The 27,438-nt window shown below is 41.5% G+C and overlaps 1 protein-coding gene across 11 annotated transcripts in view; it reads left to right on the forward strand.

Moving 5' to 3' along the window:
- The window catches only part of gramd1bb (GRAM domain containing 1Bb), a 111,381-nt gene extending 85,157 nt beyond the window's left edge, over positions 1 to 26,224 (forward strand). For 6 of the 11 annotated variants that reach the window (XM_058633667.1, XM_058633661.1, XM_058633669.1 and 3 more), the window contains 20 exons: positions 5,487 to 5,697; positions 8,121 to 8,141; positions 9,723 to 9,746; positions 11,957 to 11,977; positions 12,543 to 12,566; positions 17,959 to 18,043; positions 18,374 to 18,477; positions 18,612 to 18,707; positions 19,526 to 19,606; positions 19,707 to 19,822; positions 21,258 to 21,420; positions 21,519 to 21,711; positions 21,906 to 22,049; positions 22,144 to 22,262; positions 22,360 to 22,502; positions 22,624 to 22,727; positions 23,192 to 23,492; positions 23,850 to 23,957; positions 24,788 to 24,908; positions 25,652 to 26,224. In XM_058633667.1, the coding sequence (XP_058489650.1) occupies positions 5,487 to 5,697; positions 8,121 to 8,141; positions 9,723 to 9,746; positions 11,957 to 11,977; positions 12,543 to 12,566; positions 17,959 to 18,043; positions 18,374 to 18,477; positions 18,612 to 18,707; positions 19,526 to 19,606; positions 19,707 to 19,822; positions 21,258 to 21,420; positions 21,519 to 21,711; positions 21,906 to 22,049; positions 22,144 to 22,262; positions 22,360 to 22,502; positions 22,624 to 22,727; positions 23,192 to 23,492; positions 23,850 to 23,957; positions 24,788 to 24,908; positions 25,652 to 25,741 (2,269 nt within the window). In that variant the 3' untranslated portion in view covers positions 25,742 to 26,224. The remainder of the gene's footprint in view (positions 1 to 5,486; positions 5,698 to 8,120; positions 8,142 to 9,722; positions 9,747 to 11,956; positions 11,978 to 12,542; positions 12,567 to 17,958; positions 18,044 to 18,373; positions 18,478 to 18,611; positions 18,708 to 19,525; positions 19,607 to 19,706; positions 19,823 to 21,257; positions 21,421 to 21,518; positions 21,712 to 21,905; positions 22,050 to 22,143; positions 22,263 to 22,359; positions 22,503 to 22,623; positions 22,728 to 23,191; positions 23,493 to 23,849; positions 23,958 to 24,787; positions 24,909 to 25,651) is intronic. The other 5 variants (XM_058633663.1, XM_058633662.1, XM_058633665.1 and 2 more) reach the window with 5 other exon arrangements.
- The last annotated feature ends 1,214 nt before the right edge of the window (positions 26,225 to 27,438 follow it).

Below are 27,438 nucleotides of genomic sequence, written 5' to 3' on the forward strand. Positions count from 1 at the left end.
CCTCCTCTCTTGAGTGAGTTCCATTGCTATACCTGGTAATTAGACTGAATTTTTTTTTTATTTTGACTGAAATTGGGATTGCGGTGTGATCTCCGAGACTAGAAGGAACAGTCATTTTCACATAATTGTTGTCCTTTTTTTTTTGGAAAAACATATTTATAATGACTGTGTGTGCAGGTCAGGACAATAATCTAAAAATGTTAATTTCATATGCATTTTTGCTTGAATAAATATTGCAGTTAGCCATATTGCAATTTTATTGAAATTTCTATTCATTGTTCAGCACTAGATATCACCATGGTAACAAGTCCACAGTACAGTATTTATTGCAATATTTTGATTGTAATATATGGTCTAGGTCATGAAGTCCACTGATCCATGGTGAGTGAGTTTCACTCTGCTTGAGTCTCTGTATAATTCAGCTTCTCTCTGTGGAGAGATTTATTCGTTTAAGACCAAGATACAGTATGTTTTGCTTCATGTCATCACAATATCATACGTGTGTAGCAGCGTACAGTTTCTGTCTCTTATTCCACAGCTGAAACATTTCTTTCTTTTAACATCCTTCCAGCTGGTGTAATATGACACACTTTCAGTGATTTGTATCAGGAGCAGTTTGCAACAATCACAAATGTGTGATCTACATTCTTTCCTGTGCTTCTTTGTTGTCAGCTGCATGTGTCACTTCATTCCCCTTTGGTGTATCTGGAAAGATTAGACTCTAGTCTCTGGATTTATTATTTATTATTTTTTTGGTGGTTCTTGTACCAGAGAAATCCTGACAAGTGAGGATGTGAGTTATGTTTGTGTGTATGTGCTACAGGATATCTAAAGTTAGTTTGAAAGGCCAAGCCACTGATTAAACCAATGTGGTCAGTACAAGCATTCAACCCCACACTGTAAAACCAAATAAATACTGATTACACTTGACAAATGCTGCTTTTCCACTACATGGTCCCAGCTCGCCTCGCCTCTGCACGCCACGGCTCGACTCTACACAGTTTGGTTAGTTTTCCATTACAATATAGTACCTCCTCAATGTGGGCGGGGTCGTCATAGCACAGCTGCATGAAACTGCCGTGACTTCCTTTTATACGCAACACATGCAAACTAGTGACTAGTAAAGCAGTTCATTCTCAATTTACTGAATCATTAGAATCCGTTAATTAACTTAACTTTCAGTACTTCTTCCATGACAGGAGCACAGACAGTGACGCGGCTCGCAATCAGCAGTGCTGTCGCTAAGTACATCATACATCCTCAGACTCCTCTGTTAAATATTGAGATTTTAGACATTTCCTTGCTAAATGTTGGAGATGAAAGATATTTCAGTTTTTTTAATTGATCTACATTGTTCTTCTGCATTGTTCTGTTTTATTCTTGTGTCAGATGTCTTGCTCATGCCTCTTCCTGTAAAGGCATTCAGTGACCAATCAGTGGCCGGCAGTCTGACGCATAGTATCGGCTCAGCTCGCTTGGAACTCCGCCAGAGCAGGTACTAAAAAAGTACCAGGTACTAAAAAAGTACCAGGTACTATCACTAATGGAAAAGCAACAAAGCCATGCCGAGGCGAGACAAGTAGTACCGGGACCATGTTGTGGAAAAGCGGCGTTAGTTAAGCAACCCTAACCTAAGTATAAGTATAATTTCAAATTTCATTTCCTATTATTTTAACTTAAACTTAAAAATAGTTTTTGCATTTGTGCGTGTGTGTGCGTGTGTGTGCGTGTGTGTGTGTGTGTGTGTGTAATGAAAGCTGATTGAGTATGGAATGTGACATGGAAACAAAAACCACAGTCAGAGATGCTTTCTTTGTCAGCAGGCAGAGGAGGGTTTGTTTGTTTATATTTCTACGCTTGTACAATACATTGTTTGCATGAGTAAATGGAGCAGCGGTGGACGTAGTCATTCGCTGGTTGAGAACGGCTTCTATTGTTATGGCTAATCTGGGTGTGTGTGTGTGTGTTTTTACTTGGTCGTGAAACAGTGGGAAAAGTGACATTTTATGTCACATTTTAACTAGAATTAATAAGATGAAAAGATAAAAAAAAGATTTTGATATTTTTTATTATTGAACTCTGCATTGACCGTCAGGAGAAACAATGCTGTTATTATACATACATGGGATGTTGTGGGAGCTTTTAAAACACATGTACATGTCAGTTTTGTCTGATTGTGACACAACATTTACAATACTGACGTTGTTACATAGTTTGTCAGAGGAAAACAATAATAATACAATGTAAACAAAAAGTACACACATACTAGTTAGACTTCCTCTTCTCTCCTGAAGCTTTATTTTCAAGCCAAAATGTGACCTTTTTTCAGTGTAATCATTGCGTCTTTATGTGTTGGTACATTTTGTTTGTGTGGGGACAGGCAACCTCCTTAGAATGTTATGAATAGTCGGGAGAATGGTCATATGTTCACTTAACCCCACAACAATTGGCACGTTTAACAAGCAGATCCAGGAATCGAACCCTCAACCTTCTAGTCAAAAGACAACTCCCTCTACCACCCATTCACCGTTACCCCTATATCTTGTGTTTGATACACATTAGGTGTGTTTTTTTTTTTAACCCTACTGATGTGAATTTAGTTTCCATTTAACTTTGATGCTTCACACACAAGCTTTGCTGCATAGATTATTCAGTGAGAGTAACTCACACTTTCCCCAACTTACTTTGTTTCTGGATAGTGAGCCTATAGTGAGGGTTAACGTGACTAAGTGAGGAGTCCACATCTGTTAAATAAAGTATTATATAGATTTGGCTTCCAATTTGTATGCCTTTGACATTCATTTCAGATGTTATCTTCTCAGCAAGTGGTTCCATTACTAAATTGGGTAAAATGACTGAAACAGAACACCCTTGTTTTTTGCCTTGATTTAGAGGGGTCTTGAAATACAGCCATTAGTTCTAACATATGTTTTAGATAAGCTAAGATAGCTCTTTGTCCCGCAGTGGGGAAATCTACATTGTTACAGCAGCAAAGATAATAATTAATAAACATGCATTACCAAAAAAAAGTACACGATATAAAGATATTAACAGTAAGACTATATAAAATAGAATGTAGAATGTACATTATGGACAGTTTGCATAATATACACAGTATGGGCTTGACATTTACATTATAAACATGGGAAATTATATAAGTATATTGCACTAAATTATCATCCTCACTGCAAAAATGCTTTGTCAGCATCAATGTACACAATGCTACTGAACAGGGAATGATGTTGAATAATTTCCTTGTGTTATCGGACATATATCGATTTCCCATGAAGCTAATTTGCTAGGCAGAATTTTGAGTATATTCTTATCTACATGTGACCGCGATATCGGAAGATAGTTGATTAATTATTACATTTCTTTTTAATAGCATCACCTACCAAGATGTTATAGTGAGTGGCAGTGACAGTGATCCTCTGTCAGGTTACACCACTTGCGACCTCACCTGACGTAGTTTAGAGTGTTCAACATTACAACCTGTGCAAAAGTACTGATTCTAAAAGTTACCAAATCATGTGCAAAAAAAAAAACCTTTCTCAGTCAAGTTACGCATGCTGCAGGTACAAAGGAGCTTTTTTCTGACTGGTTTTATAACTGGTGTACAACTTTCTATGATTGTGCAAACACTCATTATCTAAAATGTAGACATAGCATAGCATTAAACATATGTATGTGTTGCAGGTGATCAAAATGTCATTTTTAGGAAGTGCCATGGATGGAAATTGTGTCAACTCTGTGAAGTTAAGTTTTAAATGTGTTGATGAGAAAATGACCCTATACCAAAAAGCACGGCATGGACACTTTGTGATTGACGGCTTGTATTGTCCATGAGTGTGTGACTGCAGGTGTAGCCGGACATGCAGCAGGCGAGGTTTCCACATGGTGGGTTGCCACTTGTTTCTAACATCTTAGAGTTGTCTGTGTTCACATTGTTCGATCATAAAATGCACTGCTAATCAGATCAGTGGAGACTCATCAGTCGTCTGTGTCGAGTACACAATGTGCTGTTGCAGTCAAGGTGGTCATTCCCTGAGCAACCGGATCAGAACCCGTCACTGCTGCTCTCTGTGATTCTGTGCTCCGAGCTCCGATGAATGTAACAGTAGATCAGTAATTCATGGCCACTAATGGCGGCCGTTGGCTGACAGTGACGTAACGGCGTTGCATAATGCCATGTCAAGTAACCAATCTTGGCAGGCGAGCTGGCACACGGATCACTTACAAAGCCTTTTGTTTCTCTGTGCCTTTTCTGTGAAGTCTTCTAGCTGCATGTGCGTCTGCGTGTGTGTGTGTGTGTGTGTGAGTGAGAAAAGAATGCGTCTGGTGATGCATCTAACAGGATAACTGACGGTGCATTGACAGATCAGGGAAGACGAGTCCCTCCGCTTCGCTGTAGTCAACACGTCCCTTCATTTGAGGAAAACAGTCACATGTTATCGGTCTACTTTAATTGCCAGAATTATGCTTTCCACTGGCACTGTGTCTCTGATCATTTAATCCTTGTTATGTCTTCCAGACTGGCTCAATGGCTTTGCTGCAGGCATGGAAACAGTTTTAGTGTTTCATGGAAAGAGATTTTATAGGATCTCTAATGACACTGCTCAATAAATGTCAGGGTCGAAACAGCTGGAGTTGGTTGTTTTTCCAGACTCTGTACATCTCTTACTAAAAATTGACGAGGGCCTCATAAACAAGCATATTGACACCCCTGTTTCTTTTAAAAGTGGACTACTTGTGGGGAAATCAGATGATAATGTGTTATGATGTCTTTCAACGTGTGTTTCCTAAACCATCATGTCGATGCTTTAAAAAAAGATGCTAGATAGGACGGTGACTCTTTTTTTCCCACTCTGGGCCCTTGCTTACCTCTTTGTGGACTAAGATTTGCGTGATTTCCTGTGAAAATGTGTTTTACTGAATGACTGTAGGAAGTTTAAACTGCCGGAATCGGGCACAGTGAGTTCTGTGGCCCATGTTTCAGGGCCACAACATGTTATGACATCACAAAAATACTGTGTTGTACACTCAGTAGATTTGTATTGAAGATGAACATTTGTATGTTGACCCTTCCCAGCTCTTACCCGAATTCTAGCCAGGAGAGATTCATTATTTATTTGGTGGGGCTGGTTTATTACTTATTAACTTTACACATTTCTGTCCTCAGAAATGTGATAAATGCTACCAAGTGCGCTAAAACTTTCATTTCCCTTCAACAGTTTATTCGACATAGTTAGTTTTTCGATGACCTGTTTCATGTACTTTGTATAACATTATTTTTCTTTAAAATAAATAAAATCATAGTAGGGTGTTGGTCAGGGAATATGCTGACATGAGCAGCACCCGTCAACGACCTGTGATGGGTTTAGAGTACAGTGTTGTTGGCGTCAGACAGATTCACACATATTGCTGCTGTAAAAGGAAGTCACATTTGTATTTTCTCAACCCACTGCACTCTCCCTCTTTCTCTTCAGCACTGCCAGTAACTCAAACAAGAGCACGCCTGCCTGCTCACCAGTCCTGCGCAAACGTTCACGCTCTCCCACGCCACAGACCCAGGAGGGCGAGAACATGGTGGAGAAGGGTTCAGACCACTCCTCTGACAAGTCCCCTTCCACACCCGAGCAGGTCGTCCAGAGAACGTACTCCCTGCAGTCAGCTCGAAGCGGCGGAAAGAACTCAAAGGTGAGTGAGCGGCCGACGCACCTTTTTGTTTCTGTGTGAGGATCCATTTTCGTTAGACATGGAGCCTTGCAGTCCCAAATGTGGGTAAGATTTCTATGTGTATGTGTTTTGTTGGTGCTTAGAAGGAGAACTTACCAGTAGAGCACTAAAGCCTGGGTCATACATTCTGCATCCACGTGTCCGCGGGACGTTTGCTGTGGTCCGTGTGGCGCGAAGGTTGTAATCTGCTCATGACTGTGATGGTGCGCTCGGACTCTTTTTATAGCACGTCACTTCCCACAAGGTTATACAAGGAGGTCTGCTGGTCCTCACAAATGTGCGACCCATCACACAAAGATAAATGTAAATAAAAATCAGTCGAGTCCTGTTTGGACTGTTTATTTCTTCTTTTTGGGGAGAACAATGTTAGTGACACAGTTTCTTTGAAATGACTCGGCACAAATGTGTCAGCTTCGTAGTTCGTGAATGACTTAAAATGACGGATCGGACGGATATCGGTATCAGTGAGTGGAATCACAGGCACGTACGCACATGTGAAAGCGTGACCCAGGCCTTAGTGATGCACACAGATGCTCCAGAAAACATCTGTGTGTGAGGGGCATCACTGTGGGACAGTGCGGAAAATTAACTGACCAGAAACATAACAGCAGGTATTATTATACCTTGTTATATGCATTTTAAAGCATCATTTTACAACACAAAGATATAACACTTAGCTTCTTAAAACCCCCAAGTAGTTAAAATAAGGTGTGACATTTCTTAGCGACTGTTTATTGATCTTCAGCCCAGCGTATTGCCTCATATGTCACTAGAAGAAGAATAATGTGTTTCCGGCCCTGTGCTATGGAATCTCTTACACGCAGCCATCTATTAGCTGTGACTGCACAAACACGTCAGAGTTCTCTAGTGACGTGCGTGTGTTATGATTGGTTATTGATTTATTCACACTGACATGTATTCAACTAGTGACCTGCAGCTATCACTCATCCCCAACCCCAAGAAGAAATATCACCCTTCTCTTCATTCCAGCCTTTTTATTTCCACATCTCACTTACTGCCCACTCTCCGAACTAATAATAATAATAATAATAATAATAATAATAAAAATAGTAATACAGGAAACAGAGGAGTATTGAAATGTTGCCATCCATCCCTGTCTCCTGACCTGCAGTCCATCTGTGGAAGCTTTAACCTTTCACAGGGCAGAGTTTGTCTGACTTGAGACTCTCCCACACGATGATGAGTCACACCGACAAAACGTGGATCCTCAGTGACTTACAGTTGAGATATGATAGAATCAAAGGTCAGAACGTGAGAAACGGACGTAGGAACCCTGAGCACACAGCAGAGAACGTATGCTCCAAAGTACGCTAACGTCAGAACCGCACTGAGAACAAGTCGTTTCTGCACTTTATTCAAAAATGAACATCCAAAGAAAAACCCTGTATTCCATATCACATCCCTCATGAACTAGTGATCGTTGTAACCTGGTTTTGTTTCACTTTGCTTGTCAGATATTCAGTATGCATCGAGATGGTTTATTCTCATGATTCTGAGATTGTTTTTGGCATAATCCAGACATTAATTCAGCCTAAAAATGTGCTGATAGTTTTCTGCGCTTTGATTTTAAATGATAGCTTTGCGGTTTACTCGCATACAGGTCGAAGTAAGTAAGTTGAGGGCGGCGTCTGTCTCCAGTCACACGATTGGACGCGGTTCGTGTGGCGATACATCTGTTGCCTTTCTAACAATACCTCAGACATCGTCTGGTGCCCTTAGTAAAGTTACCTGCCAGGTGTGATGCCTGTCAAGGGAACTGTTAGACAGTTATGCAATTAACAGACTTGTATTAATAGTTTCCATATTAGTTTTTTGGATATAAACACACGTAAGCATGCAGTTACTGTTCTAAGACAGACCTAAAATAAAGTGTGAAGCCGCACCTCTAACATCCAACATTCATTTTGAAAACTCATGGTCATTGGCAAAGGTGATCACATGTATAGACACAGTATTGACTGTTGCTTGTTGTGTTTTACTGGCTGTAAGATTCAAACAGTTATTAGAGTATTTGTGTTCCATGTCTGCTCAGCGTATATTTATGCTCCCATACTAAAAATAAACAATGACACTCTTCCATCTTTTGCTCCTTTTTTTTTTCTTTCTTCATTTGTCTCTGCTGTTATAATATCACTTTTCTTTTTCTTTTTCTTTTTTGCTCTTTGACTTTCTCGTCTCCAGAACATCAGTGTGTATACATCGCCTCTCTTTGCTACTGATGCTACATGCCATGTGATAATGTGTGCCATCTGAAAATGACTGTTCAGTTCCTCTGTTGGTACTTTCAGCTGTTTCTTCTTGCCATTGATTTTCTTTCTTTCGTCATCTGATTTTTCTTTGTTCTTCTCCTGACTGCATGCTAGTCTCACAAGCGACTTTCCAAAGTAAGCATTACTTTTTTCCGTTCTTCAAATATTTCTGTGCCCTGCTCTCCCAGCCACCCCCTACCCCCACCCCCCACCCACCCATTGCCCCCACTTCCTGTCTGGTGTGCTGCCCTGTCCATTGTCCAAACCTTGTTTGCAATGCTTCACCCTGAACCCACCTTCCTTTCTTGGCACATTGCAACTCTAACATCTGCACCCACGAATCATAGCAGATGGACATTTGTTAAAACTGACAGTCCCACATCAAACCTTACTCATTTTCTTTCCTTTTCCTCTCCTGTTTTTTTTCCTCTGTGGTGATACACCATGTAGCAATTCCTGATTAAATGTTCAAATATATCTATTAGCAACAGACGTTGAACATATTGATGGACTGAAATCTGTGGGAAAAACTACTTTATCACAATTACACTAAGAGTAACACGTGTTATTAATGGGTTACCCTCTCAGATATCACCTCCTGGGCTCCGTAGATTCATGTTTTAACAAATTACAACCTTTCCAAAGACTTTCTCTATTAAAAAAAAGGAAGCGTGAGCTGATACAATACTACCAGAACCCAAATATCACATAAATGCTTCTCTAAGCACAGCCTGTACACATGTATTTGTTTATTTCTTCTTTTGTAGCAGCAGAATATTTGTTAAACAGTTGTGTTTTTGTAAGGTCTGGTGATGGCAGGTGGCAAAAGCATCAGGACAAATGTGTTGTTAACGGCTTAGTAGATTAAAAGACTTAAATCAGTCACGGAAAAGTGATATCACACCAGCCCTGTTGTAAATGTATGTTTGAAAGAGGCAAATAATTGCTTTAACTGTTATAATAATAGCAAATAATTGTCAATTTTGTCCGATATCTTGTTACATTTTGGCAATGAGAGCTCTATATCTGTCAAGCTGTGTGACAATCTCTTAAAAGTCCTGCTTTTCTGCCCAAAATGCATCCTATAGATGGACTACATCGTGTTTTAGCTTGTCACCCTCTTCATTTATCCAGTTTATACACACATATATATATATATGTATATATATATATATAGGGCCGCGGGACATACGTAGAGACAGAGGAGGACAGACGGTGAGAAACCCATGGAGACAGTAAATGGTAGTTTGGTGTGCAGTCGCACAATGTGTTTCATGGCGTATACAGACACATATCCCGATTGATTACATCATTGCTCATTTCTGTGCCACAGTCAACACCCCCCACCCCTGCCTCCCCCCTCCCCTCCCCTCCCCTCTCCTTCCCTGAGCCTCTGTGGTCAGCAGTAGTCACATGATCTCAGATGGCGTGAGGTTGTCCCAGCAACGTGAGCTTGATCACCCAGTCCCTAATGCAATCCAAATAAAAGAGGGCATTCAGTGAAAACAGGGGCTCCACTCCTCTTTGCAAAAAAAAAAAAAGAGCCATACGATGCTGACTTAGACAAAGACACCAGCACAGCAACTACTCACGCTTGTGACAAACGAGCTAGATGGAAAGTCAAACTGAGTAAGGCATTAACATTTTCTATTTCTTTATGTCCATATTGCTCACTGGTTTGGTTAATGCATTCTTTTCTCTTTAATTTTCTTTCAGTATGACAGACTAAACCTGATTAAAGTAAGCATTTCTTCCTGTTTTTTTATTTGACCCATTCACAATCCCCCCGCTGACCCTCATTAAACCCCTCGGCCCACCGCGACTGTAGGATCCCCTCAGATAGTTTCAGTCCTGTCCTCAGCGCTGCTTTTATCCTCTGAATCGTTGTGGTAAACAAAGCCATTTTCATTTTATTTATTATATTTATTTAAAAGGGACGACGGTGTACAGTTCAAACATAAATCTCACCATTTGAATCACTGTACCAGATTAGGGCTTAGCACTAATTCACATTTGCAAAGTACTTACAAAACGCTTATCCTAAGGCTACTAACTAATTCTTTTTATTATTATTTTATAGCAGCTATGCACTTGTATGAGCACACTTATGGGGAGTGGAGTTAGTCTTTACCAACAAACAGCCCTACATTTTACACGTGCATGCTCTCGCTTTCTCTCTCACAAACAATGACAACAAACAGTCTCTGTGTGTGTGTGTAAACCACAAGTTTCTCACAAACTCATATGCACTCAGTTAAACATATTGTATAATACATATATACACGTACACAGTCGTACACACAGACACACACTGTATCCAAACATTGGCCTCAAAGTAATTCCTCTCTCATGTCTCTGTCACCTTCAAATCAGATTAGCCCGCATTAGCCCAGGCCTCGTCACAGCCAGGCCTCGCCGCTCCCTAACACCAACACTCTCAATGAAATCACCAAAGCCCCGGCTGAGGGAAAAAAAACTCTTAAATGAATGAGTTATCGGCATATTAAAACCAGTTTGGAGCACTTTGTCCGTCCTCAGTTCTTTCTGTTCTCAGGTCAGCTAAGTTGTCAGTGGTAATGTAATCAGACTCTGTAATCACTTCTTATCCCACTATTATTCCCTCTGTTCTCTCCACCTCCCCCCGTCTCTCACCCTCTGAATGATCACCTGCATGTTTTCCCTCTGGGACGTTTGCTCTTAGTCTCTTAGAGGTGAAAGTGTTTTTTGAGGGATTTTTTATATATATATATATTTATATGTGGCTGGTAATTGTTGTTATGTCATAGTCATAACTAAGTTATATATATCTCTGCTGCCCTCTGCTGTTTTCAAACAGAAGCACCATTGGCTGTTTGTACAGAGCACAACAGACTGTCAGTGATGGAAAGTCACTTCTGCATATTCTATTGTTATCAATTGTTATATTATTGATATTGAACTACTGATAGTCAATCGATATTAACTATTGATATCTACTGTATATTAGTTGGCATTAAATATGGTTTATGTATCTAAATTGCGAAAAAGAAAAAAGATATTACTTGATTTTATTTGTCAAGAATTATTTCAACTGAACATTTTAACTAGGGATGCACGATATTATCGGCAGGTATTGGTTTAAAATGTATTATTAGATATAGATTAGATAGATTAGATATTATTAGATATCGGCAAACACGATTGCGATTAATGACTACAAAATTAGGCTAAAGCATTATTTTTATCAGCATTTATTTATTTTGCTCAGTGAAAAAAATGTATATATATCTGCTGTGACATGAGTATGAAAAATATGATGTTAATTTCACTACAGAAGAGAATAAATGACCTTTGCAATTAGGCGCAACTATATCTGAATTGTATCGGTTATCGGCCGAAGCACTCCTGATATATCAGCAAAAAGTCCATTATCGTGCATCCCTAATTGTAACCCTACATTTCTTGGAAATTCGTGAAATATGCTCATATCACAGCCTGTTTGAACAAACTTCAGATATATCATAGGTCACCAATTGATTTCTTAGTTGAAAGATTGACATGTTGTAGTGGATGTATCATAAAAACCTTTATCTACTGCAGTGGTACTTAGAGTATTTTCAGTTCTGCAACTACAGGGAGCAGATTTTTTTGTTTTAGAATATCCCAGTAGATTAATGATCACAAATGTCTAATGTGAAGGACTTTGTGTGGATAGCCTCATAATTTGAGTCCCAGAGCGAGCGAGCTGAAAAAGACTTTGCACCTGTGTTTCCCCTCAGACACCCGTATTTAAATAGTGTCGTTAACTGCCTGCGGTTTCTGGGCAGAAAGGATTGTGAGGTCCAGATTGACAGTCACACCTCTTGGTACTTGTTATATCCAAGTTGTTTATGTCTCACACTGACAAGCCTTGTGCAGTATTTTTACTCGCATTGCATAGTTTAATACATTCTCTCCCTCTCTCTCCACAGAAGAGCCAAAGCTGGTACAACGTAAGTAACGCTTTGTTTTTATTCATATTATCAACAATCACTGTGTGAGTTTGCGTGTCTTTTATCGGTGTCAATGTGTGATTTCCGTTTTTGACGTCATGTGAGGGAGTCCTGGATTTGTCCTTGACCCAGTTTGTGGGTTACTGGTCCTTGAGGCAGGGATTATCTTTGGCTTGAAAGAGCAACAGGTGGACTTTTCTCATGCAGGAAGGCAAGAGAGTGGAAATTCCACTGTGGAGCCTTAGAATGAACAAAAATTGTACCATAATTGATTCTTGGAAGTGTTGCAGACCCAGCTGAGCCACAGAGGTGCAGTTTTGTAAAGCACCACAAGATGGGGTGCTAACACTGATTCTGACCAAAGCATAATTTTGGTCACTCACTGATCAAATTTATTTCAACCAGTATTTAAAATGAAATAATGTCAGCGTCAAATATGACAACACATGGTCAAATCCTAGTTCCTCCAATAATGTCTTCATTGGACGTTTCTGTCCCAATCTGTGTTGCTTAATTGAAATTGTTTTATTCCCTGTGTGTACACTCTCCCCTTTTCTCCATGTAGCATGAAAGACAGCACATCCTGAGAGTAAGCATGACTTGTATTCTTGTGCAACCCTGAGTATCTTCCTGTCTCTCGTGCGCTGTCTCTTGGTTCTCAGTGCGGCGGGGATGATAATATTCCTCCTGCCTTGCCTGTCTCTCAATCCATTGACTTCCCTCAGTGCTGTTACCACCAGATAGCGACGCCACGCTCTGGAGGAAGTGATTTTGACATGTTGTATGTCATGTAGGCATACAGTATATTAGTCGTTTGTCCAACTAAATTCTTATTGTCCTACTCCCAGTAATGCTCTGCTCTTATTTGCTGTTTCATAACATTGTGTCATTACGGAGAGACTGTATTTTAGAGGTCCCTCAGTTGAGGTCTGAATGCCTGACACTGCACAAACTTCTAAATCTGGCACGCAACAGGTGGTAACAAGTGCACTGAGTTTCTCACAGTACTAAAACAAATCAACAAACCATCACAGAGCCTCTGGACGAGCCTTGAATGCCTTTGAACAACGGGGGAATGGAGCATGGAGCATTAGGTCTCAGCATGCTTTCCGTCCTGTCACTTGGGCTTTAGGGATAGGGAATGAGAATCAGCTGAAAACAGATGTGCTGCTATATACTCTTGAATTTTAAAAGGGGATTGGTTCAACACGTCCAGACAGCTTCTGAAAAACAGCAAATCCTCCTACACCACTCCCATCTTTTTTTCTACTGGCCCTCTGTTTGAAATAATACATAACTCTCTGACACTGTTAACACGTAACAGACACAAAAGACATATTTACTGTTAAAATACAGCTGGTGTACAAGAAATCAGAGCCAAATACTCTCTGAACTTATGCAAACCATAATCCTAAAGGATCAGCCTGTTGATAATATATTTATTTTATTCCTCTGTGCCGTAGAACTGCACTGTCACGCAGTGTCAAAACTGCAGAAGGAAACAAGTTCCTGTATTTCCATGAACATTCATACTGTGGTTTATTTTAACTCGATCCCACATGTAACATCCTGCTACCGGCAGCATGTGTATTGTGTACAGCTGAATGTAGTACTTCAGTTTGGGTAATATTTGCGGAGTATAGTAGAACTTTGAGGATGTAACGCCACGTGTTTGTGGTAAGGTGTGGTATAATTGTCGATATTAAAACATAGTGTAAAATTCAAGTCAGCTAATAATGTATGGTAATGGTTCAGTAATTGTGGTCTGAAATAATAAACCACAGATAGTACAGTGGCCACATACAGAGCAGTGTGATCTAAAGGGGCTCGGAAGAGTAATATAATAGCATAATAACGTATAAACAACAAGAACTCCAATGTTTTACATTAAATGCATCTTTTCATGAAAGAATTAGATTTTTATTAATCCCCTTAGGGAAAGTATTCCTCTGCATTTGACCCATCCTAGAATTAGGAGCAGTGGGCTGCCACACTGAGTAGCACCCAGGGAGCATTGGGGGTTGGGTACCTTGCTCAGGGGTACCCCAGCCCTTTTTGGCCGGGTGGGGATTTGAACCGGCGACCCTCCGGTTACAAGCCAAGTTCCCTTTCCACTTGGTCACGGGCTGCAAAAACAAAACATATTATGAAAAACCTGAAAATGTTATGCTTAAGTTTACCATTTACACTTAGGTACAAAACATTTAGTCCCAGGTGTCTGGAATAAATTCTATTGTAAGTATATACTTACTTCTACAGATAGGGGATGAACAGGTAGACACTTGCTAACTCTGGCCATACACTGGCCCCTCTCTCTCTTCACACACGCATACACAGCGCTGCTCGCTCTCCCCCCATCCCGTACATACACTTGCCCGGCTCTTAAAGGGGCCGCAGCATTCTTACAACAGTACTTTACACAAATTCATCTTGTGGGCCAAATTGGACCTTCAGGCCGTACTTTTGACACCCCTGTGGTGGATAGTTAGTACTGTCTATCTATCATGTATCTATATATTGATCTCGATTTAGAAGGAAAACTGTAAAAAGTATTGAACCGTACTTAATTCATAAAATGGCTCCTGATATCTTGAACACTCACACAGTGGATAAGAAAGCACGGACGAAAAAAGTGAATTAGTTTCCTCTGAAAGTTGGATTATAGTTCCTCCTCCTATGGATCGCACCTGTGACACATTTGCATGGAGGAGACTGAATGCTTGGCCTGTCACTGTGTGCACCTCCTCATGGCGATGATGTTCTCCCATGGCACTGAAACCACTGTGATTTAAAACTATCCGTCCTAATCTGAGTTCTGAGCCTGCTGGAGCTATGCACAGTGCCCATATTACATCAGTGTGAAGCTCCTGTTAATTCACTTTTCCAAATATTTGTCGCAACACTACCATGACAACGCTACCCAAATGCTAACCATATTTCCTGTTTGGTGGCATGATTGATTTACAAGGAAAACAAGGCTGTAAACCCACAAATGGCAAACTTTTCAGTGTGTGATCTGCAACAATGGAAAAGAGAGTATATCCTCATATGCTCGACTTTGATCGACACACATGCCCGCACACACGTCATCTGACGCCATCAAAACTGTGTAGGACAGTGTGAGATTGTGTGGTTTACAGTACCAGTCTCTTCCATCCCCTAATGTTTGTCCAGTCAGTTAATCGTTAACTAAATCCATAAATTGTGTGTCGTGTCTTCCTCAACATCACCAGTTTCGAGCGGTCACCTGAACACTGGGCGCTGCATCAGTCACAATAGCCTCTTTCTTTGCTTATGGTTAGAGAGAAGGAAAATGAGTTGAATGAGCTGCAAACAAATGATTCATGACTTCAAAGAATTAAATGCTCTGGTGGTGGTTTTTAGCAGAAGAGCCCCGATCCACATGATATAGAAGGCTTCTTAATTTTTTTATTTAGATCAGTAAATGAATGATGAGCACTGTTTACTAAGAATACTGACTTTTACCTTCCAAGAAACATCTGTTTCCTCCGGCTACAGTTTGTCTTTTCAGTGTCTGCTTCAAAGTACTGGAAAAAAGTTCAGGGGAAAGGTAGAAATGAAGGAATGAATGAATGAATGAATGAGTTGGCTGCACATTTGCTTCATCCAGGAGGAAAAAACAAGCTGTAGTAACACAGTTTTTACTGCTGCGGAGACCTCCATCACCATGCCCCGCCCCTCTTAACTTCATCTGTTAACTTAATCAGTTTCAGTTAAGAATAGTCCATCAATTGTTTGGTCAGCTCGGCCGAAATATGACCTTCAATCTCTCTGAGGAGAGTGACACGGGCCGATCAAGTAACAGGAGAACATGAATGACCTTAATGCCATGGAGGAGATGCCTCCAATACCTTCAAGTCACCAGTGACCAGCACATTTTCTTGGGTCTTGTCATACAGTAAAGACGAGCAAAGAGGACATGTACAGTAAGTGCTGGGGTCTGTAACCCCACTGAAGACTCCATGAAGATTGATGGTGTTGTTTTGCAGGCAAAGGTAACTGGAGGTTATGCTCACATCTGTTTTCTGTAACTTGATCACTCGGTCTGACAGCGAGACGGACTCGACGCATACCTCGACGCGAAATTTAAAGGGGGAGAAATTTCCATTTCTCCCCTTTTATTTCGACCAATTTATTTCTTTCTTTTACACTTCGTGGTGTTTGTAGTAGCCCCCCTCTCTCTCTCTCTGCAAAGTAAACACGCTTCATTCTTTGCTGGTCATAAACAGGGTAATTACAAGGCTCTCAGACTTTGACGGCAACACACACACACACACACACAGAGAGCTCACACTCTTAACTAGGAGGAGTACACAGGAAAAAAAAGGAAAGAGCTACTGGCATGATAATAAAGGACTTGTTGGCTGGGGTTACTAGAGGGCAACGGCCGTTACTTCTCTCCCTGTGTGTGTGTGTGTGTGTGTGTGAAAGGAAGTGAGAGAGCCACAGAACGACAGAGCGAGACGAGGATCATGTGGCTGGAGTATGCCGTGTCCACCACTCAGCGCTGAAGGGGAACGGCACCCAAACGGGGCAGATTCTGCAGATTCCAAACTGCTCGACGCACCAGCTCTGTTTACTCTTATTCTCTAAGTCCACTGTGATTGGCAAGATAAAGGAGGAGTCCATTTTGGGACAACTTAGTCTCACCCCACAAGGGTCCGGCGCTATGAATGTGGATTTGGATGAGGATTGTACAATGTCAGACTGGGAGGCTGTGTTGGAGCTGGATGAGGCGTTGGCAGGTTGGCTTCTGCAAGGTCCGGCGAGAGGGGAGTGGGGTTGGGAGTGGGGCTGGGCTGCCTCGGACCTGCGGGACCTGGAGTGGGACACTGAGGACGTCCCTGCTGTAAGTTGTCAAGCTCAAATCAGAAGCCAAACAATGTAAGGAGTCGGTGCGCTGCTGTTCAGCACAGTCCTGTGGAAATTCAACTGGTTTGCTCATGAGTCATAGCTATTTCAATTCTCCCAGAGCTCCCAGGCCTTGTTGTTTGGAGCGATCCTCAGGATACTGTGTGAGGAACTTGATGTGTGAACACTGTGTGATGTTTTTGGTTGTTTCTGCAGTAGAGTTGTCAGTCGGATGATGTTCGTGTACTTTTCCCTCATCATCGGCGAGTCAAAACAGCGAAAGATCCTCCCAAACAATGTTTCAGGGTTGCAACAGAGAAGGCAGTTGTAACAATGTTTAATGTGAACAAGCTGTTCTTCTCCCACCAGCTCAGGGCCAAAGAAATGTGTATCTTTTTTTCTTAAGTCTTTTGTCTTTGTGAACCTCATGTAACTCTATTGGCAGCTATTGTTTCCTGGAGCTTTCCTGTGGAAGGAAAGCATCTGTCACAGACAGCGAGAACCCTCACTTTGCCACATGTGGGGACTTCACTCACTGCAGGCTCGCTCTGCAAATAATCAAGTTGTGCTTAAAGATATGATCACGTTAAATCCCCACTGCTGCAAAGATACTGTGTTAATTAAACCTCTGTATGCCGTCATGGTTACATTTGAGTATTCATCAGTTGTCCATCCCCACCGTCACTCAACAAAAGTCTCATTGTCAGAAAGATGCTGGTTTGTAATGCAAATGTGAGAATGTGATTCGTTATGCAGTCAATGCTCAGAAGCATGTGCACTGAATGATCTGCTGCAGGCTGACGTTTGGACTTGCTATGAGGTTTCATTAACGACGTCCGATAACTCGGGCCACATGTCCCTCTGCTTGCCTTTTACCATACATCCATTGCCGGCGCTTGTCAAAATTCCTCACAGAATCAAAGACATTGAGGCTGTGGTTGGTTTTAACAAGGTTATCTCACGTGCTCTTTGAAACAAACGACCCCCGTCTGTGTGACGGAGACGACATTTGTGAATGAGCGAGTCGCAGAGCATGGAGCACGTGTGTGTGTGTGTGCGTGCGTGTGTGTGTGTCAGGAGGTCTCTAACTCTGAGCCTTGTCACTGCAGGTGCTGAGTCCGACATACAAGCAGCGCAATGAGGACTTTAGGAAACTCTTCAAGCAGCTCCCTGACACAGAGAGACTCATTGTGGGTGAGTGGACACACTGGGACAGGCTGTTTACTCTTGTTAATAAGTAGAAAACGATCAATGTTGACCTTCCCCGAGATGAAGATACTGTCGTGGTTGTTAATGTGTCCATGTGATGTTCACTGACGGTGTTTAAAAAACAATACCCCCATTTTCTGCTTATTCTCTATGAACGTATTACACATTGATGAACTTTTGAACAGATTATTTTATAAATCGAACTCTGCCATAGACATAGAATACCTGCTTGATTTGTGAATGAAGTGTTTGGATGACTAATAGCACACTTATGTCTGGTATATTGATATTGATTGTGTTTTGCTCGTGTTTCAGACTACTCCTGTGCTCTTCAACGTGACATCCTGCTTCAGGGACGACTCTACCTCTCTGAAAACTGGATTTGTTTCTATAGCAACATCTTCCGCTGGGAAACACTGGTGTGCACACTTATGTTCTGGATTCTCTTCTTATTAAAATTGGCAGTTCTGGGTCATTCTCTGGACAGGAATGTGTCGGTGCCTACTTAATTGTATAAATTAGCTTCTTTTTTCTTTTGTGTTGCGTCACGTAGCTGACAGTGCGGCTAAAGGACATCTGCTCGATGACGAAAGAGAAGACTGCCCGCCTCATTCCCAATGCCATCCAGGTCTGCACAGATACTGAGAAGGTAAAACATTATAACATAGATTTAGTAAATATAGACATTTACAATAGAGGGATTTTGGGAGGTCAACTGGAGATTTTGGCAAAACAAGTAATGCAACTATGGATTAAAAGTAATGTTGTACATGTCATAATCAAAGCTAAAGATTATAAAACAAAAAGCTCAGTGTGTGACTGTTTTGTTTGTTTTTTGGTCATTGTTTGGTGTTTTAATATATGATATTACAATTTGAAATATGCTCCTTAACCCTTAGTGCTCATGCATGCGGCACGGATGGTAAATTGCCGTGGGAATAATACACAACTCCTTATATGGACATCCTGGGGGGGGTGTTTATAGGTCACATATTAAGGGTTTAAAAATGCAGGGTTTTTTTCATCTTCTTATGTGTTGTTGAGTCAAAGTTATGTTTCATTGTATATCAAATTTTAAGTAGGGATAGAATGTAGCAATAATTGTGCAGAAGTCACAAAATAGACCGTTTTCCTTTTCTTTTGGTTCATAAAAACGAGCCAAGTGTTCCAAATTTTACAAATTGAATGTGTTTTTGAACATTTTTAGTACTTTTGCTCAGGTGAGTTTATATAGTTGGTGAAAATGTTTTTGTTTTTTTTCATCAGATTGCCTCGGTTGTGCTGAAAAAAAGGATATTAGACACTCTATACTGCACATTCTTATAGCCTCTGTGTGTATGTTTTCACATAGTAATGGAAAAAAGCAGGTGAAATACTCTGAGGGTTAAAATGTGCCTTTAAATGTCCAGTTCAGTTCGGTGGTGAATGAGTGAGCGCAGATGAGACTGTCTCTCCTTTTTTCCACAGCACTTTTTCACCTCGTTTGGAGCCCGGGACCGGACATACATGATGATGTTCAGACTGTGGCAGAATGCACTGTTGGACAAGGTGAGTGGGTGTGATCTGTGTTACGTAGGCCGATCTGTACGGAAACAGTTATTCGATAACAGACTTTTCCATTCTTTTGTTTGGTGTGTTCTTCCTACAGCCTCTGTGCCCCAAAGAACTGTGGCACTTTGTTCATCAGTGCTATGGCAACGAGCTTGGCCTAACCAGTGACGACGAGGACTACGTTCCCCCAGATGATGACTTCAACACAATGGGGTGGGTGTGGCTATTTTGCAGCATCGGTCTCTACGGCTACCACTGTAGACAGTTGTCATTAGATTACTCATTTGTGCAGAGAGCCTGGTGTGAGTTGAAGCAGTATTTGGTCACATGCTAGTATGCGGATAATCCATTCAAATGCACATTTAACATCCTCCTCAACTATTATTTGGGAATTGTTTAGCAACCAGGAGAAGTCTAAAGGCTGATAAAGACGTAACACTGCATTCATTTGAAGGCTTAAAAAAACTGCTCTGCTCCGTCACTTCCCACTTTTCTCAATCATGGGATCCCTCATGATTAGTTTGTAGTGACAGTTTCATATTTTACAGTCAACACAGTGTGTATTAGAGTCAGAAGTTTTCCGTTAGCAACCGCATGAGCTCAGGAGGCATATGTGATTTGAAAATGATTACAGCATTAATTCCAGTGGCCCATTTCCAACACCGTACATGAGGTTAAACCACTATTTGGCAATAAGAGTCGTTAATGTCCAATTGGGATGTTCCAAAACTTAAATGTGATGGTGGCGTTGTAAAGATTCACATATATTGTTTATCAGCTTGTTTCAAGAATGTCTACTGAATCAAAAACATCTCGTGTTTACCGAGTCTGTTGTAATCGTTTTCTAAACTGTGTAACGTGACACTTTTCTAAGGCCCCATTCAGACCTAATATTTATGAACTAGCCCAAAGAGACCACTTGTGGTTAAGTCTCACTTCCTCGAGGGCCACACTGGACTCATGACCATGATATTTCTTGCTCTTCATTTAGGCACACATGTTTACAGATCAGAGCAGCCGCACTTTGCACATGTAAGCATAAAAGACAGAGAGAAAATAATCCCCCACTACTAGTTCCAACATCTGTATCTGTCTCCCATGTTCCTGTTTTTCCCTGAATCTATTCGTTCATCGACTTTATTCTTCTGATATTTCAACTTAAGCTTTATTGTGAAAGTGTATTTTTGTGGGGAATTTTCAAAGACAAACCCCTGTGTCTGTTTACTGTGTGTGTGTTGCACATGTTTGTTTGTCTGTGCTCTACAACTGTTTGGAATATTGAATGATATTGTCAGTGTTAATATTATGTTGTATGGGCCCTTAAAAGTGAAAAAAAAAAATAGCTTGAAATGAGTGAGTGATAATGAAGTGAGAGGACTTGAGTGTCCCAGATCACCTCCCAATGCGGTGATAAAATCACAAGATGCAATGACAAAGCTTTTTCGTGGGAGCTGTTCACTTGTCATTCACTCAGGATGCATGTCAATACCGGGCCTGAACCGGTTGGTACTTGTTTGACATACATAAGTAATGTGATCAAAACTGGGGCAAATCACACCATGCGAGATGATTGTAAACAATACATGAGCAAAGTTTTGCTGAGATGAGAGCTAAAGGGAGACGGTCACTGTCTCACTGGTGCCCTCAGGTTCAGTGAAGAGATTCCCAACGAAGAGAACGAGATCAACACTGACAACTTGTCTAAGAGCAGCACTGAGGCCAAACCTGAAGGGAGCCCTCCTCTGCTACACAAGAAGATGGTTCCGAACAGCACCCTCCCCAGCCCAGGCAACCATGACACACATATTACAGTAAGTTCCATTAATCACATACAGCATCGGACGTTCAGCAACTCAGTACCTTTGCTGAACTGAGTTTTTTTCATGTCTGTTTTCTTCTTTTGCCCCAGTTTGACCTCCCGGTAGAGGAGTTTGCAGACTGCCTGCCCGATGGCGAGCTGCTGACCGTGCCACTGGTGGTGGAAGAGAAGAACAATGATGCCAGCAGGCCTGGTGGCATTGTGCCCTCGCCCTCACTCGACTTCAACGACAACGAGGACCTCCCCACTGAGCTCAGTGACTCCTCAGAAACACACGACGAAGGTAACGGCGCGGGAACACTGCACAGCGTTCACCACATAGAACTGAATCATGAACTGATGCTAACTACAACTATGTCCACATGCTTAAATGCACTGCTGCAGTTGCTGCTCATGTTATTGGGTGATAGCATTTTTGCATTAACAGGCAGTTGAACAGGTCTCTGGTCTTATTGTCTTTGTGTGGTGTCTTTGAAGGTGAAGTGCAGGCTTTCCACGAGGACCTGAACGGCAGGCAGCACATTAACGAGATCTACAAGTTCAGTGTGGACAAGCTCTACGGCATCCTTTTCACCGAGTCCCAGTTCATGAGTGACTTCATGGAACAGAGGCGATTTTCAGGTTTGTATTTGTAATGTTTCTGCAGGTTGACCTCTGACGTCTGTCAGTGGAAATCAAGTCATTTATGGTCCTGTTTGGTTCTTCTGTGCTTTAGACGTGGTCTACCACCCATGGAAGAAGGAGGAGGCTGGGAACCAGACCAGAGAGATCTTGTACACCATCTCTTTGTCCAACCCTCTGGCCCCTAAAACAGCCACAGTCACAGAGACACAGGTACAGTCCACATGAGGGACATATTTGTTTCAAAGGTCAAATGTTATTTTCGGCAGACAGAAAAAAAACAAACCCACGAATCCCTGTCATTCTTCAGACTCTGTACAAAGCCAGTCAGGAGAGCGAGTGTTACATCATCGACGCCGAGGTCGTCACGCATGACGTTCCTTACCACGATTACTTCTACACTCTGAACCGCTACATGCTCACCAGGGTAGCCAAGAACAAATGTCGGTTACGGTGAGTGACAGCGGCACAAACCTGCCAAGCAAGACAGAGGAGAACATCAACGTCTTTCCTGTCTGAAACTTGGAGTGTGTGTCTCTCTCTCTCTCTCTCTCTCTCTCTCTCTCTCTCTCAGGGTGTCGACTGAGCTGCGCTACAGAAAACAGCCGTGGGGGTTGGTGAAAGGTTTCATAGAGAAAAACTTCTGGAGTGGACTTGAAGAAAACTTCCGCCATCTTGGTAAACCTGATTGTCCTAATATCGATTACAATGATAAGTTCTTGATTTAAATCATTAATAGATAACACAGATAGTAAAGGTTGGTTGTTTGTAGAGTGTTTACAAAATGACTGTAGTGTCTCCATATAATGTTATGTAGTCTTTTGAGTATGAATCACAGACGTACGGTATATCTTGGCTGTTTATTACTAATTAATGTCAAGTCCTTTCTCAATTAATTGATTTGTTTGTTGTATAAGATCTTTGCAAATTAGAAAAAGTTAGAAAATACTTTAAATTGTACTGTAAAACTGTAAAAATCTTTTTTTCTCCAAACCTCAAAATGACAATGTCCAGAATCTATCATAAAGGACCAAAGACATCAGAGAGTATTCATATTGAAGGAACTGAAACTAGAGCGATTGTTCTGATTTTAAAAATCACTTAAAATAGTTCAAATCATGACTCTCTTCGACCTATCTCAGAGTTGGAGCTGTCGAAGCTGGAGGAGATACTGTTGGAGACCCACCAGCTGTCACCGAAGGCCAAGGTGGTGAAGAACTCCACGGTGAGGCGGAAGAAGAGGCCGCTCCCCCACCTGCGCAGCCAGCATCTCGATGAGGCGCTTAGCCCCGTTACCACGCCGACGGACGAAGATGTAATTCAGAGGATCAAACAAGTGGCAGGATCCACACAGACCAGACACCAGAGTCCAGAACACCATCACCTGCCTGGAGGCCTTGCCCTGTACAGTGTCTCCAAAATGCTGCTCATCATTAGCTTTGTGTATGCAACAGACACACACACACACACACACACACGCACGTGTACACATACTGACATGAGGCACAGGGATACACACGTTTGTGTCGCATCATTATTACTCTTGTCTTTTGTTGTATGATTTCGTCCATGTTCTGTAGAGTTTTGTCTGATTTTCAACTAAAACGTGTTGTTTTCTTTCCTCTCCTGTCATTGCCATCCATAGGATCTGTTTAAGGTACATAAAATATCTGATTAGTCAGCGTAGCAAGATGCACCAGAACATATAGAATGTCGTTCACATTTACACATCAAGTGACTGAGGTCAGTGTGATTGACCAAAAATGCAAATAGAGTGACTCATTCACTGACTGTCTTCAGCTTGGTGCTGCTGGTGTTCCTCAACATGATGCTTTTCTACAAGCTGTGGATGCTGGAGTATTCTGCACAGTCCTTAACAACATGGCAAGGTCTACGGCTACATGAAAGGTAGATATATATATATATATATATATATATACTGTATACACACACACATAAGTTTGGACAGCCTAACCAAAGCTTTATCCCGAACCCTAACCTCAGTCTAATTCAAATCTCAGCCCAAAACTTAACCAGAAATGAGTTTCTGCCTCATTAGGACCAGGTTTGATGATGCCAGGTAAGGTCCTAATGAGGTAACGTCAAAATTAATTGACACAACCGAGGTTGACCAAAAGTGCTGTACACGATTGCATCAATAAAACAGCAGCGGCATAAAACGATACAGAACACAATCAATCACACAAAAATGGAAGTCTAGCTCAAAACTGAATTAAATGCCAAGGAAAAAATGGACATACAAAGTACACACACACAAATATAAAGCAATATAAAGAATTTTATATTCAGGCCACCACAGAAGAAGAATACAAAGGCACATCTTAATGATGTCAATTTATCTATAGAACTTACTCACATTTAACTTTTATTGATATGCCCACTTCCCCCTTTTTTCTGTATTTTTAATGTGCAAATCACAAATGCATATTTAAACAGGCTGATGGAAACTTCCACTGTAGTTATTTAGCTGGTTTTTTTACAGAGTTACATGTGCAAATACACACAACAGTATAATTATCTGGCAGCTGACATGTGTGACAGAGAAACAGCGCTTCTGAAAGTACCTTGAATAGCTCTGGGCTCACTGAAACAACTTACTTAAACTGTCTCTCAAAATGGAAGTCACACTTCAGTGGCTGCACCCCAATGCTGCCGTGTGTGTGTGTGTTAATGTGTGTGTCTGTGTGTGTGTGTGTGTTTTGTTTTTTTTCTCCCAGTAAACTGCCGCAGACACAGATGGAGTGGGCCCAGCTCCTGGAGGCACAGCAGCGTTACCATGACACCGAGCTGCAAAAGTGGAGGGAGATTATCAAGTCGTCAGTGCTGCTGCTAGACCAGGTATGTGGACACAAAGGCGCGGTGTTAACGTGCGTCTCAGGTGATCCCATCACAAGTGGGTCTGGTGTGAATGCATGGATTGAGGACACTTTTGGGATGAGGTCACTCAGAGAACATACTGTATGTAGGTTTTTCGGGGCCACATATCCACCACTTACAACTACCTGCCCAAAGGTTCTGCAGCTCTTTGAGGAAATGTTATTTATTTGTTATCTTTGAGGCAAGGCAAGTTTATTTGTATAGCACTATTCATACACAGGGCAACTCGAAGTGCTTTACAGGGGCAAAGAAATGACACGAATCAAAATAGAAGGTAGACATTGAAATGACACGAGTGGGATTTAAAACCCAAGATGGTTATTTAAGTATTTAAGAAAAAGCTGCAGTAAATAACAATGTTTTCAGGCCTGATTTAAGTGTCTGAGCAGACCTCAGGTTTTCAGGACATTTGTTCCGCAGGTGAGAAGCAGAATAACTGAATGCTGCTTCACTTTGTCTGGTTCTGCATCTGGGTAACACACAGTAAACCTGTTCCTGGTGATTTTAGAGCCCTGGATGCTTCATAGGGGTCTAAAGTCTAGGATGTAAAGTAAGATTAATAACAATAATCTAGTCTGCTCCTTAGCTTTAAGATAGTTGAGGAGTTTCTTTCTTGTTCCATGCAGTAGTATTCCTCTGCATGATTGTACTGTCTTAACAAACAAGCTGACATGTTTGTGTTTGTTCTCATGTCTCTTCCTCAGATGAAAGACTCTTTGTTAAACCTCCAGAGAGGCATTGGTTTAAGTGACTACAGCTCTGAGGCGGAGGACAAGAGAAGTCACTATCACTAACGCAACCACCACAACCAGGCCACAAGGGCGCGCTGTGCAATTTAGGACCTGTTTTGTTTGTGAAACAGTACACAGGCGGCAGCAAGACAGAGTGAGAACCAATGAGCGGGACCAATGGTGAGCTGGTCCAACAGAGACAAAGAGAGGAGCCGAGGGTCACCAGCACACAGAGGGTAACACACATGCCCTCCCCAGAATAGGAAGTCATTGATAGAAAGTTCCCCCCATTACACACAGAAACTGAGGTGCATCACTGAGGCATTGTGGGAAGGTGCACGGTCTTGCATCTTCTCCACGCTTGCGGGATAACCATATCCTTTTATTCTCTTTATGTCCGAGTGCACCATACTGTAAGCCATGTCGACCAGGAGAGCGGCAGAGAGCAGGAAGGAAAGCTACTGCATGCGTTTAGACAACCTAGCTCCCCTCAGTCGCTGTTTATGTGGTCCAGTTCCAGTCTATGTGTGTCAAAAAAAAAAAGAAGAACAGAAAAAGATGAGAGATCAAGTTAAAGGAAAGGGGGTCCTTTCGAGTCTTAATGGCTTTCTACACTCTCTCGACTGTTCCAAAACCAATCGTCCCCTAGGTGTCCTCGCTGCAGCGTCCCTTTGATAAACCTCCTGGCAACCAGAGTGCAGCGTCTCCCCACAATCAAAAACAAGCAAAAGTATTGTAGTTGCAGGCTGCTTCTCTTGTTTGACCCTGGCCTGTGTGGCCTCTGTCAGGGCTGGTTCCCTGTCAGACAGTCAGTCGTGTTCAAATAGTCAAAAGGAGAAGAATCTAAAGCTTGAGACGACCTAAGCAAATGTTTTTAACTTCATACGCAATTGTCACGTGATCAGTTCCTCTGCCACAGTGTTAAATACCTGACTCTGTGTTACTCCTCATCATTCTTATGAAGCCGAATGTATTAGCCTGGACAAAATGGCCAGACTTTGGTCACAAGTTCTTGTTCTTGTGAACAGCAAAGAGATGCTGCAGCCGGACCAGTAGAGGGACCTGTGTTCTTACTCGTTTTATTACTAAACTGTGATTATATCTCTTTAAAAATGTTTCAAATGATAGAAAGAATTCTATGAATATATTTGAAATACATAAGAATATTTCATTATTTAATACATATATTTCAAAATATATAAACATTACCTATATTTATTGTTAATTTATGTACATAAAGAAATGATCAGCTCTCCAGTTAAAGACTTTCTAACAAAAAGTGTTTTCTTCTAGAAATGCATGCCAGATATGTCTGTGACATGTCCAGTGTGCAAGTATGATTCTGCATTCGCGCGATTATATTCGCGCACGCGTGTCTGTGACTGCGTGTGAGTGCGAGTGTGCGTGCGTGCGCACCAGTGTGTGCTGTAAAGTGTGACATTTTTACCATACCACACTTGTATTTTTTGTTTTGTTTTGTTTTGTTTGTTTGTTTTCTTCTCTTTTCTGGCTTCTGCAGCCAGACTGCCTTTTAATGCTAATGCATTTGGATGCTGCCTTGCATTAGCCCAACCAGGGTACAGTTTACAACTGAAGGGTTTTGTTCCAAAATGATGTATCCAACATTCAGAGAGCAAAAAAAACAAATGTACTTCTACATGCGACAATTCATGTCACTTTTTGACATAATTAGCTGAAGTTGGCGGTCGACAAAAGGAAGAAGATTCAAGATTTTTGAATATTAACTTGAACTTGACAAT

The sequence above is a fragment of the Solea solea genome, chromosome 7 (genome assembly GCF_958295425.1).
Source record: "Solea solea chromosome 7, fSolSol10.1, whole genome shotgun sequence".
NCBI lineage: Eukaryota > Metazoa > Chordata > Actinopteri > Pleuronectiformes > Soleidae > Solea > Solea solea.